At 38.4% G+C, this 16,978-nt stretch overlaps 1 protein-coding gene across 4 annotated transcripts in view; it reads left to right on the top strand.

The window, feature by feature from the left end:
- The window catches only part of CRIM1 (cysteine rich transmembrane BMP regulator 1), a 287,081-nt gene that overhangs the window by 214,588 nt on the left and 55,515 nt on the right, over window positions 1–16,978 (top strand). For 3 of the 4 annotated variants that reach the window (XM_024209732.3, XM_024209733.3, XM_026649628.2), the window contains one exon: window positions 10,904–11,060. The exons of the other annotated variant lie outside the window; for it this stretch is intronic. In XM_024209732.3, coding sequence (XP_024065500.2) covers window positions 10,904–11,060 — 157 coding nt within the window. The remainder of the gene's footprint in view (window positions 1–10,903; window positions 11,061–16,978) is intronic. 4 annotated transcript variants of the gene reach the window in all.

Below are 16,978 nucleotides of genomic sequence, written 5' to 3'. Positions count from 1 at the left end.
TAATCTTGTCCCAAAAAAATCATTAGTTTGACAAGATTTATTTTCCATAAACCCAGGATGATTGCCATTAGTTATATTACCCTCCTTTATTTTTCCTTATCAGCCATTCCATTATTTTTCCTGGGATCGATGTCAGGCTGACAGACCTATAAGTATTTGAGTCATTCAGTTTACCCTTTTTAAATATTGGCACAATATTAGGCCTCTTCAGGTCCTCTGGAATTTCCCCAGTGTTTCAAGATTTGCTGAAAATCAACATTAATCTTTTAATAAGAGCATGCCTAGTCAATATTTAGAAGCATCTATAAACACCAGTCTCCTTACTCAGGTTGAAAAATGCTAACATTGGTCCTCTAACTATTATTTAATTAATTTTATTTCACTCCTTATGATCTAGAAGCCATGTCTGTTCAGCATTGGCATGTTCTAAAGGCAGCTGTCAGACTAGGTATAAACTTGTCCTTAAAGTATGTTATATCCAAGGATTTTTTTAAAAATCTTCTTGTTTTATCATTTCTTGTACTGCTTTTGTTTTAGTCGGTCCCAGCTGTATTCCTGCTGCTGCTAACGTTTGTCACAATTACATCAGCTCCTGCTTAGCAAATGAGCTTCAGTTATATTGATGCATTTTTCCTAATTCTCCAACAGCCTGTGATATGGTCTTTCTAAGAGTTAGCCACATCACCACATTGTTAATGTAGACTCTGACTCTTTCCATCATCCTTTGTGGAACATTTCTAGACCAGAACTTTTTCCCATATGGAAGCCAAAGTATGTGTTACTTGTGGAAGTGGGCCCAGGTAGTGAAATTTGGATCTGAAACCATATTCAATTCCACACTTTTCAAAGTTCAGGCATATTAATATTCATTGTTCTTGTATGCCCATTACATCAACAGTATTACAAAGTTTGGATCTGGGTCCACACTTTCCCAAAGTTAAGGGGGATGCAAGCTCAGTGTTTTGGTTCAGGCCATTCTGAAGTTGAATGTACACATTTTTTTATTTTTGTTACTTAATTGTGTGTGTCTAAATTCATGTGATGAATCCAGGTTTGTAAAATATTGTGCCTCATATCTCATTATTTTTCTCAGTAATGCTCCTACATATTCTCACTGAGTTCTTTAGTATCCATGCACATGCTGAGTGTCCTGATACCTTTATTACACATGCTATTGAATTCACCCAGTCTGTGGGCTACATTTGGCTATTACATTAATTCACCACTATCATTCTGTTTCACATTTCCCTTAACTCTTGTCTCAAGGGCACCTGTACTCTACTTAGGGCATGCATTACACAATGAGTCATGTCTTTCATTGAATGGTATATGTACCCCCTGAATGTTCCAGGAAATTGCTTTTCCCAGGCCGCAATTGCTGCTGCTTATCTAGGCTGTTTTGGTTTTGGACACTTTGGTATTTCACTGTTTTAAAAATAAATCTAATCAGCCCCAGCTTTTTACTGGTCTGCTCTCCCAGAAAAGACTATTTACTGTAGGAGCTATTTAAAAAATAGTTTCTATCTTTACCATTATGCTGTATCCTCCTTAATCTGCATGTTACCTGCATCTCAGTCAGTTCTTCATAGGCTTTCATCATCACCTCTTTTTTTCATAAGTGTTGTCTTCTACTTTAGCTTTTTCAAAATCTTCCATGTCATTAGTATTGATTTTGCTCCTGTGAACAGTACTGTCTGTTTCTAAAAGCTACAGTTTTTTAGTCTTAACTTGTTTTGCACTTCAGTATACTGTACTGTCATTCTGTTGATTGCCCCATTAAACCTCACAGCTGTGTCCTTATCTTCCATTGGCATTCAAATCTTAGTGTCCTTTAAACACCTCTCCTGATAAGTACACCATTGCAAAGTGATTTTTCTTTTACCTTTTACATAGTTTTTACCATATGATGAAAAATTTGTATGATGCTTCCCACCAAAAAGGTTGCACTTTGTCCCAAGTTCACTCTTCTTGATTAGTTATTTCCTGAACACACATTTCATTTCTGCTTCTAGGGCACAAGCCCAAATTCGGCCCTATGTTACATTAATGCAGCCCCATTATGTCAGTGGGTTGTATGGCTGAATTTATCTCACTTTCTGCCCTGTTACTATTTCAGTCTTTTGTCCTTGATTTTGCAGAATATTCCTCAAATGTTACTATGTGCTTCACAGTTTCTTGTGTTGCCTTCCAGGGCTAGCTGTGTTTTTCAGAATGCCAAATTCTGCAATCTTCATTTATAATAAGTTCACTGTGGTTGCTTACCATGAATAAGGATTACATGGACAGCCCTAAGTAAGCACTCTTGTATCTTGTTAATGCTATGGACCACCTACTGTCTTATCAAAGAGGTTTGTGTGATCACATACTTGCAAACTAATACTTTTAATCTCAAATCTATAATAGAATTGTCAGTGATTTAAATGGACTGCTGTACTCAACAATGATACACATGGCCCTCGTGTACTGTATATCCTATACCTTTTCATTTAGAGAACACTATGGAACAAAATTGATTTTGATGCCTGAACTATCCAGTTTTTTCACTAACAGTTCAAATACATTGTACTTTCAATTGCTTGAACCACTGCCATCATTAACATGGCAACTTTCTGCTCATCTGTTTTTTTGTTTTTGTTTTTTGCTCATTGACTTTTAAGTGGAGTAAAAAGTCTATTTCAATATTTACTATTTGCTATCCATGTTTCCTGTAATTTTCAGAGCTTTTAGGGGTTTAATTACTTCTACTGTGCTCTGCCTTTTGCTTTTCTGTTGATTGTTTGTATGGGATTGCTCTCATACAAACACACTCTTCCACCACATGTGTAGTCAATGCTGTTAGACATTGAGTTATGAGAATATGTAGAACATTCCTTTTGCTGAGTGAAATACAATTTTTGAGCTAACCCAGAAGACTTGTTAGTTCAAAGCCACAGTAAAGGCCAGATTTCTCATTGGAGCTACTTTTGGGTGTACAGGTGCTAGCAGATTCTTCAGCAACGTACTGTCTGAATCATTAGAAGATAGAGACCAGTGCACCTGCCTGGAGGTGCTTTCCTTGCATCAGTGGGATATCTGTCATTAAGTTTGCCATTCAGCCATTAGGGAGGTAATCATCTTACTGGACCACAGATTCATCACAGGAATCAGAATCAAAGCTAGTAGTCAATATTGCATTTAGTAGTAGACTATCATTCAGACATAGGTATGCCTACGGACTCAAAGATGATCTGCCACTACAGCAAAGTATTTGTTAAATAATTTTGGTGCTGCGGCTTTGACTGGAATGGAAAATTAGTGATTTGAAATAAACAAAAAGGGTATCTCATTTATAAAAGCAGGAAATTAGTGATATGAATGATTGCTAATGAAGAAACTGCTAGAAATGTAACAAAAAGAAGCTGTGAGTTGGAATCATTACAAAGGAAATATTTAATTTAAGGAATGTTACTCAGATCTTTGTTGTAAATCAGAAATAACACATTGCACACTTACAGGTTTCCTCATGCAATTTGTGCATCTGTGTGTGCAAGATGGTACATCAATTCATAAGGCTATTCTCACAATAATGTAGTCAGTCAGAGAGCTGGGAAGATAAGTGTGAAAATCATTGGGACCAAATCCATTGTCTTGTTAGGCGTGAGGTGTTTGTTAGGGGATATTTTACCCAAAATTACAAAGTTAATTCCAGAATATCATGCTGTTAGAAAATGTAAATATTTTGAAATTCAGATTTTAAATATTTATTCAAAAACATAATCCTTTATTGTAGTGTACAATAAAACATTTAAAACTTAACCCAACCTTTTCTTTTCCCTTACACACAAAGTATGTTTAATAAAAATGCTGATTTACAAAAATGTGACTAATGGGAGTGTTTGAAATACATAGAGTTCTCAGAAGGTTTTTCCATAGACTTTAATTTATCTATTTCAGTATTTTCGATCAATAATATCCTTCCTGTCAGTATAAAAGCCTTTTGATGACCTGATTTATGTTAATATTAAATGGCAGTTCAATAACAATTATTGAATTCCTGATTAATATTGACTGAATCCTTATCTGAAGTGGTGTTGGAACGTCCCAGACTTTTCTGCACTGATGACTTCTATATGAGGTCAGGATATCTAGGTCACTGGGCAAATATGGAAATATCCCAGGAAGGTTTGAGTTCAGCACATAAAAGCACATACTCATGGTTTAGAAAGCTATCAGATGTGTGGGCAGGGTAGTTTGAGATCTGTGTGGATTCCTCTGCTCTCTTGGAGGCCCTAGCAATTTGGTGTGATGCCTGCGTATGGAATAGAGACAGCATTAGTAACTTTGGTGATGAACTTCTTTTAGTGATGGACACTGATCACGTGTCCATATTATTTTTGTTAGATACATCGATGGTTAATATAGCTCAGCATGAGACGTTTTAGGTACTGTTATAGGATATGATAATGATGGACAGGGCTGATCCTTCCATGGCGCTCTTTCTGAGAGGCAACGGGGTAGCTGCTCACCTCACTGATGCAGGAAATATCCCTTACATCTTTTCCATTTTGTCACTCCTCTTGTTCAAAATCTATATTAGTTTGTTACAGGCAGTTGTTAGGCATTTTTTACTACAGTGTTGTCCACATTCTGATGGTACCGGACTATATGTTTCCTGTATATCAAATCGCAACATTGTTTTTCTTGCTTTCCCAGTGTTTGACTAAGATATAGGATCTGAACTTTTTGAGACTGAATCTTGAAAAGATGGAGACGATGGTTAGCATGGAAAGCAACTTGAGGAAATGGTAATGGTTGTGACTGCCCTCGATTAATGGATTCATAAGCAGCTTTTTGAAGCCCTGTTCACTCTTTGATTCCCAGGTTACAGCAGTGGCGTATGCCATTATTTTTTGTTTTTTATCCACAATATCTAGGAGAAAGTGGCTTTTCTATGATAATGTGGAGTTCACTGTAGTCAGTCACACTACTGAAATTTTCATGTCTGGAGTACTGTGGTGTTTTCTGCTTGTTTGAAGACCTTTGGAAGCCTCAGCTAGTACAGAATGTGGTAGCTCACCTGTACATTCAAGTTTGGAATGAGTGCATTACACCCATGTTCTGCAGACTGCGCTGATTTCCCATCTGCTTTCAGATGACATTTGTTCTATGTACAGCCATACATGGTTTCTGATCCAGCTTCCTTACAAGCTGCTTCTTTCCCTTGGTATTACCATGGTGGCTGAGGTCAAATGAGGCACTTTTGCTGATCATCCTTAGATGTGCACTTTTAGGGATAGACAGTAGAGTATTTATAGTAGAGTCCTTGGCTGTGGTTCTGGCTCTTTGCCAGAGCTCCTTTCACTTATCTGCAGAGCATAGCATATAGGACAACTTTCTAGTAAAGTATATACATGCATTTGTATGATCAATAATAGTAAATGGGCAATATGAACATAATAAATGTCTTAAAAGAGCTATATAGTATACAAATTCATTGAGTAATCCATTAGTAGTAATATCAAATCAGCACTTACCAAATGAAAAGCCTTTCAATAATAAATCACCGCTAAAATTATTATCTAAGAAAATCTGCACTGCCTTGACACTGGATCTTCCAGTCTATACATCAAATGGCATATAATCTGTTTTTAGATTATAAACTTCTTGGGGCAGGATGTTGTCATCCTCTGTGTATATTGCTGCGTTGAGCACATTGATGATGCCGTATAAAGCAGTATATTAGATGTCTCTAATAGCATGTGCTGAGTTAAGATATAAAATGCTACACTAACACTGCTGTCTAAAAGTGATACAATGAACGAATCAAAGCAAAATATAAGAAGGAAATTGTTTGCTCATCTCCAGTCCCAAATCATGGTTGATGTTAAGCATAATGGTGTCTTAGGGACTGATTCAAAGCTTATTTATGTCAATGGAGGCTCCAAGAAAGAATTCTTTTGCCCTCCTTCACCACATTTCATGCAAGATCTGCGGTATATTTAAAAAAATTAAAAGTAACAATGAAAAAATAAAATAATAAATGACATCCTTAAAACATAACTGGGATAATATGTTTGAATAAATTAAGGAAGTATACAAACCATAAAATTGTATTTTATTTCTGCTTCCATTTCTTTGTTTTTGTTCCTCTCTCACTTTTTTTCTCCCACATTCTTCTTGGCTATATATTCCATTTTCTTTCTCATGCTTACCCTAGGCTCACTCCTTCCCTCCTTATTCCTGACAAGACAGGTTTGGGACTCAAAAATTGATTTACAAGATGCTTTTATTTTCACATGTGAATCAGATCTTCCCATCCAAAATATCTAGAATTTGTGGTGGGAGGAGATCAATACCAATTCAAGGTCCTCTTTTGGACACACTATGATATGTGGAGTATTCACAAACTGTTTTTGAGCAGTAGCAACATATATGAGCTGTCCTAGTATCTATGTACCCTTACTTAGACAATTGGCTTATCAGGGTGTCCTTACAGGAGGACCTAGCAAAAGCTACATCACAGATATGTACCTTGTTCCAAACACTGGAGTTCAAGAAACCAGGTCATATATTTTATTGGGGCAGTTCTGGATTCTCAGAAAGGCAGAGCTTTTCTTCCAGAAGAAAGGCATTTCAAAATCCTTACAGCAATAGCAATAATACAGGAGAACTCTTGTCAAACAGTGATTTTTTCCCTCAAGTTGATGGGCTTTATGGCTTCAGCCACACAATTTAACTCTGTACAAATCTCTGAAGATGAGGCCTCTACAACATTGGTTAGCAAGATACTGTATTCCAAATACAGACAGCATGTTTATGACATTGACACTACCTGGAGATCTGTTCCTGTGACTCATATGGTGGACTCAGTGTTGCGATGCCCTCAAAGGGATTGCATTCAACCCCTAGCTGCATCAGCTACAGTCACTTCCAATGCATCCAGTTGGGGCTTATTAAAAGAATCTAACAAGTCACTGGCATTCCAGAGAGAAAAAATTGCTATCAACATGCTAAAATTTAGAGCAATATATTGGGCTCATAAATACTTTCTCGCTCATCTACGTGGCAGCGTGGTTCAGGTAACTCCTTACAATATTACAGCAGTATTTTACATGAACAAGTGGATGGGGGTTGTGGAGAGAGACACGTTATAGCCACCTGTGCAAAGAGGCTGTAGTTCTATAGGAGTGGTGCATGGTACACCAATTTTTATCCTGTAACTCTCCATCTTGCTGACAAGGACAATATGCAGGCGGATCAGCTGAGCAGACACTTATATGCTCAGCACAAGCAGGGGCGGCTCCAGGCACCAGGCCGTGGGGGGCAGCCTGCCGGTCACTGTGAGGGCAGCAGTCATGCTGCCTTTGGCGGCGTTTCTGCAGGAGGTCCACCAGTCCCGCGGTTTTGGCGGCAATTCGGCGGTGGGTACGCCAGTGCGAGACTGGCAGATCATCCGCAGAACCACTGCCGAATCCGCGTGACCTGGGCGGACCTCCCACAGAAACACCACCGAAGGCTGCCTGACTGCCATGCTTGGGGCGGCAAAAAACATAGATCCGCCCCTGAGCACAAGTGATCACTCAAGAATTTAGTAGTAAACAACAATATCTTTCTGTGACTGTATCCAGAGAGAGACATATTTTCAACCACACACAACTCCAGAGCAAAAGCAGACCACCACTCTATCTTAGCAGTACTTCTTCAGGGCTGGTGGTGGGGACATCCTCTATGCATTTCCCCCCAATTCCTCTAATGCAGGAAGTTCTCAGGAAAATCAAGCAAAGCCAGGGTTATTCTGATAGCCCAAGCCTGGGCAAGACAATAGTGGTTTTGGATCTCCTGCAGCTATCATAAGGGATTTCTGTCTTTGCCTGCAATTCCAGACCTGTTGACCAGAAGAGCAGTTAGATTTGCTATCCAGACCCAGATTCTTTCCATTTAACACCATGGGCCACAGGGCTTTGGCAAATCTGGAACTGTCCTATTCAGAAACAGTACAGGAGATATAGTTGTCCTCCAGGAAACAGTCAACTCACCTATGTTGTCATAAATGGAAAAGGTCCTCTTTTTGGAGAACCAGCTATAACAGAAATCCATGTTCAGCTTCTGTTCAATCCATACTGAAGTACTTTATATGAAATCCTTGGGGCTCTCCATATCATTGGTAAAAGTATATCTCAGAGCCATCTCTGCTCATCACAGCTTAATTGAGCAAAAGACTATATTTAGCCATGATCGGGTAAAAAGATTCTTGAAGGGACTAATAATGTCTACCCTGTGGTTAGAGAACCTCACCTGCGTGGGATCTCAGTCTAGTCCTTATTCAGCTCATGAATCCTCCCTTCAAACCCCTGGGAGAATGTTCACTATTTCAACTCTCAATTGAGACAGCCGTTTTTATATCTATATCTATTCCTCTAGAAAGCTGAGCAAGCTACAGGCTGTCATGGCTGGACTCTGCCTCTCTTCCCTTCTTCTCTCCTCCCCTCCCCCCAAGTTATTCACAAAGATAAAGTGATCCTTTAGCCAACCTGAAATTTCTCTCCAAGGTGGCAACAGAATTCAATTTTAACTAATTCATAAATTTACCAATATCTTTCCCTAGGCCTCACTGTCATTCAGGGGAAGTTAAGCAACACTACTTGGATGCTAAGAGAGCATTAATCTTCTGTTTGAGTATAGCTAAGGAATACAGAAAATCACCTAGACTGTTTGTCTCTTATGGGGAAAAGAGTAGAGCTCAGGCAGTCACCTGCCAGCGCCTTTCTAAGTGTCTGACTCTCTATTGAAGAGTGTTTCTGAACACACCTCTGCGCCTCTTCCAGAAGGGCTTAGAACACACTCAGAGTGAAGACCACTTCCATGGCCTGCCTTAGGGCTTGTCTACACAGCAAGTTACCGCATGGCAAGCCAGGATGTGACTCTACAATGCCTCAGCTTGCCACATAGTAACTTGCTATGTGGATACTGCTACAGTGCAGTGAAAATTTTCAGAGGCTGTACTCCAGGACTTTCACTGTGCGGTAGCAGTGTCCACATGATGAGTTATTGCTCAGCAAGTTGGGGTGCTGTAGATATACTCCCGGCTTGCCACTTAGTGATTCGCCATGTAGACAAGCACTCATTGTCTTCCCATATTCAAAATCAGTAGAGCTGCCATTTAGAGTTCGATTCTGTCACAAAATATTGTTGTTTACATCTGGCATCTAAATCAGATAAACAATTTAGTAAAGAAGCATTACAGTATCTATTTAACTAGTTTTCTTTGTCCCACTATCCAGAGGGAGGAGTGCTGGTTGCTCAACTCCCAAGTGGGAATATGCAGAAGACTCGCAAAAAAAAAAAAAAAAAATTAAGGTTACTCACCTGTAACCAGAGTTCTTCACGATTACCTCTGCACATTCACATTCCCCATCCTCCTTCCCCTCTTCCTTGGAGTCCTAATTTCAACTTCGCCTTTGAAGACGTGATGGAAAGAACTCATCTGGTTGGCAAACCACATTCTCTTTATAATCCCATCCTCTGAAAGAGGAGTAGGTGACACAAGAGCTCTGCAACAGGCACTGCTACTAGAAAGTTCTACTTGTCCAAGCTGCACAATTCATGTATTCCAAGAGTGTGAATATGCAGAGGTCATCTCGAAGAACTCCAGTGCAGGTGAGTAACCTTCATTTCTGTCCTCTTTGTGTATGTCTGCATTGACTTGCCATCTAGTCCATTCTTCTCTCTTGATTCTTATCTCCCTCTATTTCTCTTGTCCCCTTTTTCATTATTGCTTTCTCTTTGGCTAGTCATTTCCCAGGTCTCTTCCTCTGTTTTACCCTCTCTAAATTAATGACTATTGTGCATTCCTGTTTTCTCACACCCCCACAACCAATATATAAAATGTACATTTCACCATTATGCCACACTTTTAAGTGTTAGCACATCCTTTACTAATTTTTATTCTCCATACCATGTAATCATGCCTAAAAATATATAACAGCACAGAAAAGGAAAACTAATTTTATGTGGATTCATACACCTGATGGCTTGGCAATGTCTTAGTGTTTTAAACTGTCCCCCCCACTTCCTCCCCCCCCCCCCCCATGAAGAAAAGCAAACTTGTTATTCTCAAAGTAATAAAGGTTTACTGAAAGTAAACATAAAAGTCACACCCTCTTCCTGACATTACTACACTAGATGTAATCGGATTCCTCCAATCCACTATCTTTTTTTATTGCTCCCACAAGAGGCTATTCAATCATGCTATGGGACTCCATCTTCAAGCTCTTTTACTTTGACTTAATCCAGCAGATGTATTTAAGATTGTCACCTCTTTGGCACTGTAGTAATGTGCTTTTAGTAGGGAGGTCTTAATACTCAAACAGGTGACAGTCAACAGTGTAAGTAACAAATAGAGATCCGTAATAAATAACAGCTCCTCCAATTTTATTTTGGATTAATACTGTTCAAAATAAAATACATTATACTGCACATGAATCTGTTAAACAAAAATAAAACATAGACAGTATGTGGTGTTACTGAAGTTTTGTTGACATGAATTTAATGTGGCCGCATGACTCATGAATGTTGGACTCCATTGGAATGTTTACCTCTCCCTAGCAACTCCCTAGATATAAGGTGCCTACTCCCAAGTTTTTACTTGGAACCAATAATTATTTAAAAACAAACACTCACTATGGTATTCTATAATACAGGTTCAAAACACGGTAGTAACACTGTTGCAAACTGCAGTGTTTGGGGCCATTACTGTAGAATTGTAGAGGAATATTAGGACAGAGAGGTAAAAATGCTGGTAGTGTTAAGTTAAACCAATAAAAAGTAAAAAGGTGGAAAAGGTTTAGTCTGTATATAGATACATTTTTTTTCTGATATGAACAACACTTTTCATTTTGTGCTAAGCTGCATGTGTTCTTCACAGGAGAGGAGCTGTGTACTGGCCTCATATCAGGGTGTTCCTTGGACTGTTCCTTCGGTTTCCAGACTGATGTCCACAACTGTGAGATCTGTCAGTGCCGTTCAAGGCCTAAGAAATGCAAACCCATAGTATGTGACAAGTACTGTCCATTTGGATACTTGTACGTATTTTTATTCTGAAAGCATATTTATCATAATCATTGTGCATATCAAATATGCAAAATCCATGAATATTTATTTGTTTGTTTTATGTATGAAAAATGGGAGGCATGTGGAGAGGCAGGAATGTACATACTTGTTAAGTGTATAGTATTCCTCAAGCGGACTTGGACGCTAGAATTGAAGTTGTGAAAATGGATTTTGATCACCAGACCAAAAGAAAATTCAAATAATCAAAATGACTAACAAAATTATAGAAGCAGAAAAGTATCTTTTAAAATAGTTTAAACAGTCTTTGAGAGACAATTTAAAGAACTGCATAAAATTTACCTTTCATGTTGCTTTTAAAAATTTCTTTTACACTAACATCTCTGATATCCCCTCCATCTCATAACTTGCTTCTTTTACTCAGTTGATCCCGTTGTATTTTGAGTTGATCTTTTTATTATGACATAACAGTAGCTTACCTGAGCAATCATCTGCTCTAGTCTTCCATTTCTTTTCTGCCAGTTACCTCCTGTGGAAAACTAATGGAAAGTCAGTCTTTTGTCTGTCATAAGTTTTTCTAAGTGTCACAGAGACTTATAATGTTATAAGACACCCTCTTCCTTAAAAAGAAGTAATGGTGGGTTTATTTTTTTTTAATCAGGAAGACGGGATCCTGCAGCAAATTGGGCTATTATTTTGTCATAGGTAGAGATTTCTTTAGAATCCGTTGATATGCAGATATTCAGTGTCCTCAGTGAAGGTTTAACCAACGCGCTCCACCCCTGCCAAAAAGGCACAACACCATTCTATAGGAACTAACATAAATTCAACTCCTCCCTTGCTTAATGTTGATAGTTGTAACCCACAATATCTAACCTTCAGATACTGTATTTAGCTAACTCCACTACTGTTACTGCCCTTGGCAGTTTATACTTGCATTTCTTTAGTTCCTGGCTTATTCCTTTTTTCTCCTGTTACTTAATTTGGCACTTATCTTTTAAGCCTTATAGCGTCTACTCTTAATAATCTTATACACTGCACTGTAGTTCCTTCTTATTTCATATTTTCTTTAATCTTTTTGAATAATCATTTTTAATATGGTGCAGCCTAAATCATCCAAACATTTGAGACACATCACAGACTTTAAGAAAAATGGAGATCCAGCTCTGTCATGATCTGACAGCAGAGAATTTAACCAATGCTAGAATTGTAGAGGGGGAGGGGGGGTGTATAAATGAGTGGGTCACACTCACAATACTTAGTGCTGTCAGATGAAAAATCTGACGCAGACAACCCTCCTGCCTTCTTTTTTTAAAATATATCTTATGGGCTTGCTTCCCCCACCCCGCAATTCAACCACTAAGTTGTACTGTACTTATGTGAATGTATCAGTGCAGTTGCCCTTTTTTATTGTTAATATAGCACTATGCAAGTACATAGTGCTGTACAAATGGTGAAATATGATCAACATAAAACAGAGCCCTGCCCTGAGGACCATGCATTCTAAAGGCACAGGAGGTACAATATACACCTCTACCCTGATATAACACGAATTCGGATATAACGCGGTAAAGCAGTGCTCCGGGGGGCGGGGCTGCGCACTCCGGCGGATCAAAGCAAGTTTGATATAATGCGGTTTTTTGGCTCCCGAGGTCAGCGTTATATCAAGGTAGAGGTGTATTATAATACTGGGGGGGAGGGACTCCTAAAACCTCCATAAAATTGCATTTAAAACAATATTTATTTTATTTTATTTGGATTTCTAATCACACTAAAAAAGGATGCCTTTCCATGTGCTTTAGGTCCCCCTGACGTAATTTAAAAGTATCCACATAAAAAACCACTCCAGTATAACTAGTGTGCAGTAATACCATTTAATATAACCCATAAAGCATTGCTTTAAAATGTTATTGGATTTAGCAGTTTTTCAAGGAGAGTAGGAATGAAACAGAACACAGTGCAGATTAAGCGAGTGGCTGTTCCAAGCATTTAGCAGCAAAAATAGGATGCATCAAGTCTCCACTGGATGAAGAAGACAAACAGAGTAGGTAGACAGGAAATGTGGGCAATCTGAGAGTACAAGGGGGGTGTAAAAGATTATGGAAGAGATGTAGTTGGGGCAAAATTCTGGAGAGCTTTGAAAATTACTAGATGTGACCATATATTCCACATGTTCTCACCAGTTATGGACAACAAGAATAATTTTCACTAGTTGATATTTGAATCCTCTGTTTATTTTGATGTTGATAATTCAAAAGTACAAACTGAAATAATATTCCACTAGTGTAAAGAAATGTAAAAAATATCTTAATGTTACCATGACCGATGAAAACCAATGGGTTATTAAACTTGTGTTTCATTGCAATTTGTAGCAAAAAGCAGAACCTGACTTTGTTTATGGTATAGAAAATGTCTTCATTGCGACATTCAGGTGCTCAGCAACGCTTGAACTTTGGCATGGAATACATGAATTTTTTATTTACATTTTCAGATGCTGAGTTTAAATACTGTTATCTCTGATAGTATTCAGTAATTAGCAGTTATTTTTAGCTTCCTAATCAATAACGAACTATACAGAATAATCTAATATGAGGTCACTATAAATAGGACACTGTCAAGGTTGTTAGACCTTGCTTTAACAGCTGCCCCATGTTATAGCTCTTAAATTAAGGGCCGTAACATTGTTGTAGCACTAATTTAAAAAAAAAAACCCAGAAAAGATAAATCCACTGTTGACTGTTACTTGAGCTATACATACAATGGACATGTCTGTGTGTGCACACATACATTCTCATAGTTCAACATAAAATAGCATACTTAGGCCTGGTCTACACTAACACCCCAATTCGATCTAAGGTACGCAACTTCAGCTACGTGAATAACGTAGCTGAAGTCGACATACCTTAGTTCGAATTTACCGCGGTTCAGACGCAGTCCACACGCGGCAGGCAGGCTCCCCCGTCGACTCCGCGGTACTCCTCTCGCTGAGCTGGAGTACCGCAGTCGACGGCGAGCACTTCCGGGATCGATTTATCGCGTCCAGACCAGACGCGATAAATCGAACCCGGAAGTTCGATTGCCAGCCGTCGAACTACCGCGGTAGTGTAGACCTGGTCTTACATGTGCAGTTTACATAGTTTGTTTACAGGGCAGCTCTCAATTTTTTTTAAAATTCCGTACTCCACCAATAATACTTTTTAAAAGTATATGATTCCAGTTCTGAATGTAAAAGCTAGAGTGTGGAATAATTGTTAAAATATGGTCATTTTAAAGGCATGTCACTGTCTTTTAAGGCCCCGATGCAGGAAAGCACTTATGTATGAGCATAAGTGCTTTCCTGAGCAAAGACCTAAATGTGTTTTGGGGTGTTTTTTTTTTTTTTTCTCAATTGACTCTTTTTCATGATTTTTGCTGTGGAGTATCTAAGGCTATCAAGCTAGCTTCTCTTTATACTTTTTCCTTTATAAAATATTTCTACCTTCAATTTAATTTATTTTATTTCACTAGTAATCCTAACTTTGGATCATATATTGCAGTGTTTAAAACTGTACTATTGTGAGTTCTGGAAATGCTTATCATAATTATTCTGAAATGCCACATATTGTGCTTGTTATTCATTGATGTGTGTTTTATTTATTTACTTTTTATTTATTATTCATATTCATTTGCTAGTTTTACTGTTCTGTTCTTTTTATTATAATTGTATAATACATTTTTCCACTAAAATGAATTTGGGAAAAACTCACTCTTTCTTAATGAGCACTTTATGGGATTAAGTTTTATTTGATCCAGTATTTTTTCCTTTATTTTGATTTGTTTTATAAACAGTAATTATGAGGGGGGAAGGGAAAAAGGATACTTTATTACAGTTTTGAGTGAAACACAGTAGGGACAGAAATCCACAATGAACATATTTATGCAACTTCTAAATGTTGGACCTTGGGTATTTAGGAAGAATGAATGTTGTCCTAAGGTAAGTAAATGCAATAGATTTCCATTCATGGTTCTTTACTCCCAGTGTGTGACTGGCGGTAACTTCCTTAACCAGAATCCACAACATCAGTGAGTGGAATATGTGTAGCTGCTAAGAATAATAGTCAGCCATTCCTCAGTCCATTTTTCTTTCTACTTAGGACAGAGAAACATCTTTTGACTGTTGCTGCTATGTGTACGTGTTCATCCTTACTCTGTGGGAGTTTATTCATTTTTTTAAAAGGGAAGTCCTCTCTTTATTCTTATTGTTTCAACTGCTTCTTACTGTTACTTTGGTTTACATACAAATTAGATATTTGTCTGTGAGGTGAGTCTTTGATACCTGATTACCTTATATTTGATTGAGATGCCTCTTTGCTAAGGCTGAGTGTCATGGCAGGTCTCTGGCTCGTTCCTTCTTTTTCTTCTGGGTTGTGATTTGTTTGGTTTTTTGAGGCACAGACCAATGACTTCAAAAAGAGCCTTAAGTGTGATTAGCAGATGTCTGTCAGAATGGTAATGTCTTCTCCTTATTATATCTGGGAACACACCAGGACACTCATTGATTCAGATTCTCTAGAATGTGTTTTTAAATTTTGGGGACTTAGATTGATCATATCAGATCTGATTCTCTTTCTCTAAAGTAGCCTGGAAGTCCTTAAAAATACCAGCTAAATACCTCAGATGGAAATTGAGACTCTTCAGATTTGTCTGTTTAAAAGTAAGACCAGTTAAATAGACCCTGCAGTGCCACTTCACCATTTGCAAAGCATTTGAATTAAGTCTGACGTTAAGTGTTACATAAAGGCATTAGATCTGTTGGAGCATCGACATAATTTCCTTGTGGCACTCAACAATGACTTGAAGTTAAAATGGGAGCATGTCCCCAAGACAAGTAGAACAGGTCTACTTCTTTAGCTGAATATTTTGGCATATATGATACCTCCCTCATGTATCCTCAGCATCTTGGATTTCCTGGGGTCTCTGCTCACTCCAGATCTACACTGTCATAGCAATGAGAGCCCAGCGTCAAAGAGTATGGATTGGCCTCCTGTACATTTTAATGAATGCTTTCTTCCTGCATGATTTCAGCCCTATTGATCCATACACAACCTGTCAAGGCATCTTGCTCACCAAATATCAGTTGGAGCACCTGGCTCTGGCCACACAAAATATGCTGATGTCTGTGCCTAAGCCATCAAGTCTATCAACATGTTCAGCCCCATTGATTGTGTACCAAAGGTACCTTATATAAATGTTAAACAGTAATTGATTCCATCAAAGAGCTTGGCATTCTCAGCACCATATTTCCTCAGTCCATACCTTCACCTCTCTAACTAGCTGACTCCAAGAGACTGAGGCAGAAAAAGATTCATCAGGTCAGTGCTATCTGGAGAAATCTTAACATCGTACATTTCTTTGAAGTCTCTTTTCTGGAAGGACACAGATTCCTTCTCTTTCTAGAGGAAAGCCCATGAGCAGGAAGAATGCTTTAAGAACATAGTAAAAGAGGATTTGCATCTGGTTAGTGTGTCTTTTGATGCCTATCTTGCAACAACAAAAACAGCTTCTTCCGGGATAGAAATTTGCAAGCATGCATCATTGTGGTCTTATGGTCTCCTGTAAAAAGTGCAGCAAAATATGAAGACCTGTCACACAGAGTTAGAGAAATTTAGGAAAAAGGGTAGAAATTGAACAGATGGAAGAGAACAAGAGTAAGGCAACTTTCAATTCGCTGAGTTTCCATCATCTAGCATTCATATTTTTCATACCAGAGGAGGAATAAACAAGAAGCAGTGCCTAATAACCCAGCCAATGCCAGCAAGCTCAGCTTCAAAGATCCCTAGGACCCCAAGCAGAATGTGAAGCCACCCAAGAACTAGAGGACTTGGTGCCTTCAGCATTATCCATCTCAGCAACAAGAACTTTAGGGATTTTTAAAGGCTTGTTTAATCAGCCA

Source organism: Terrapene carolina, unplaced genomic scaffold (assembly GCF_002925995.2).
Source record: "Terrapene carolina triunguis isolate 2854851 unplaced genomic scaffold, T_m_triunguis-2.0 Scaffold85, whole genome shotgun sequence".
NCBI classification, from domain to species: domain Eukaryota; kingdom Metazoa; phylum Chordata; order Testudines; family Emydidae; genus Terrapene; species Terrapene triunguis.
The sequence above is the reverse complement of the archived record's forward strand: the minus strand, read 5'-3'. Positions and strand labels throughout refer to the sequence as shown.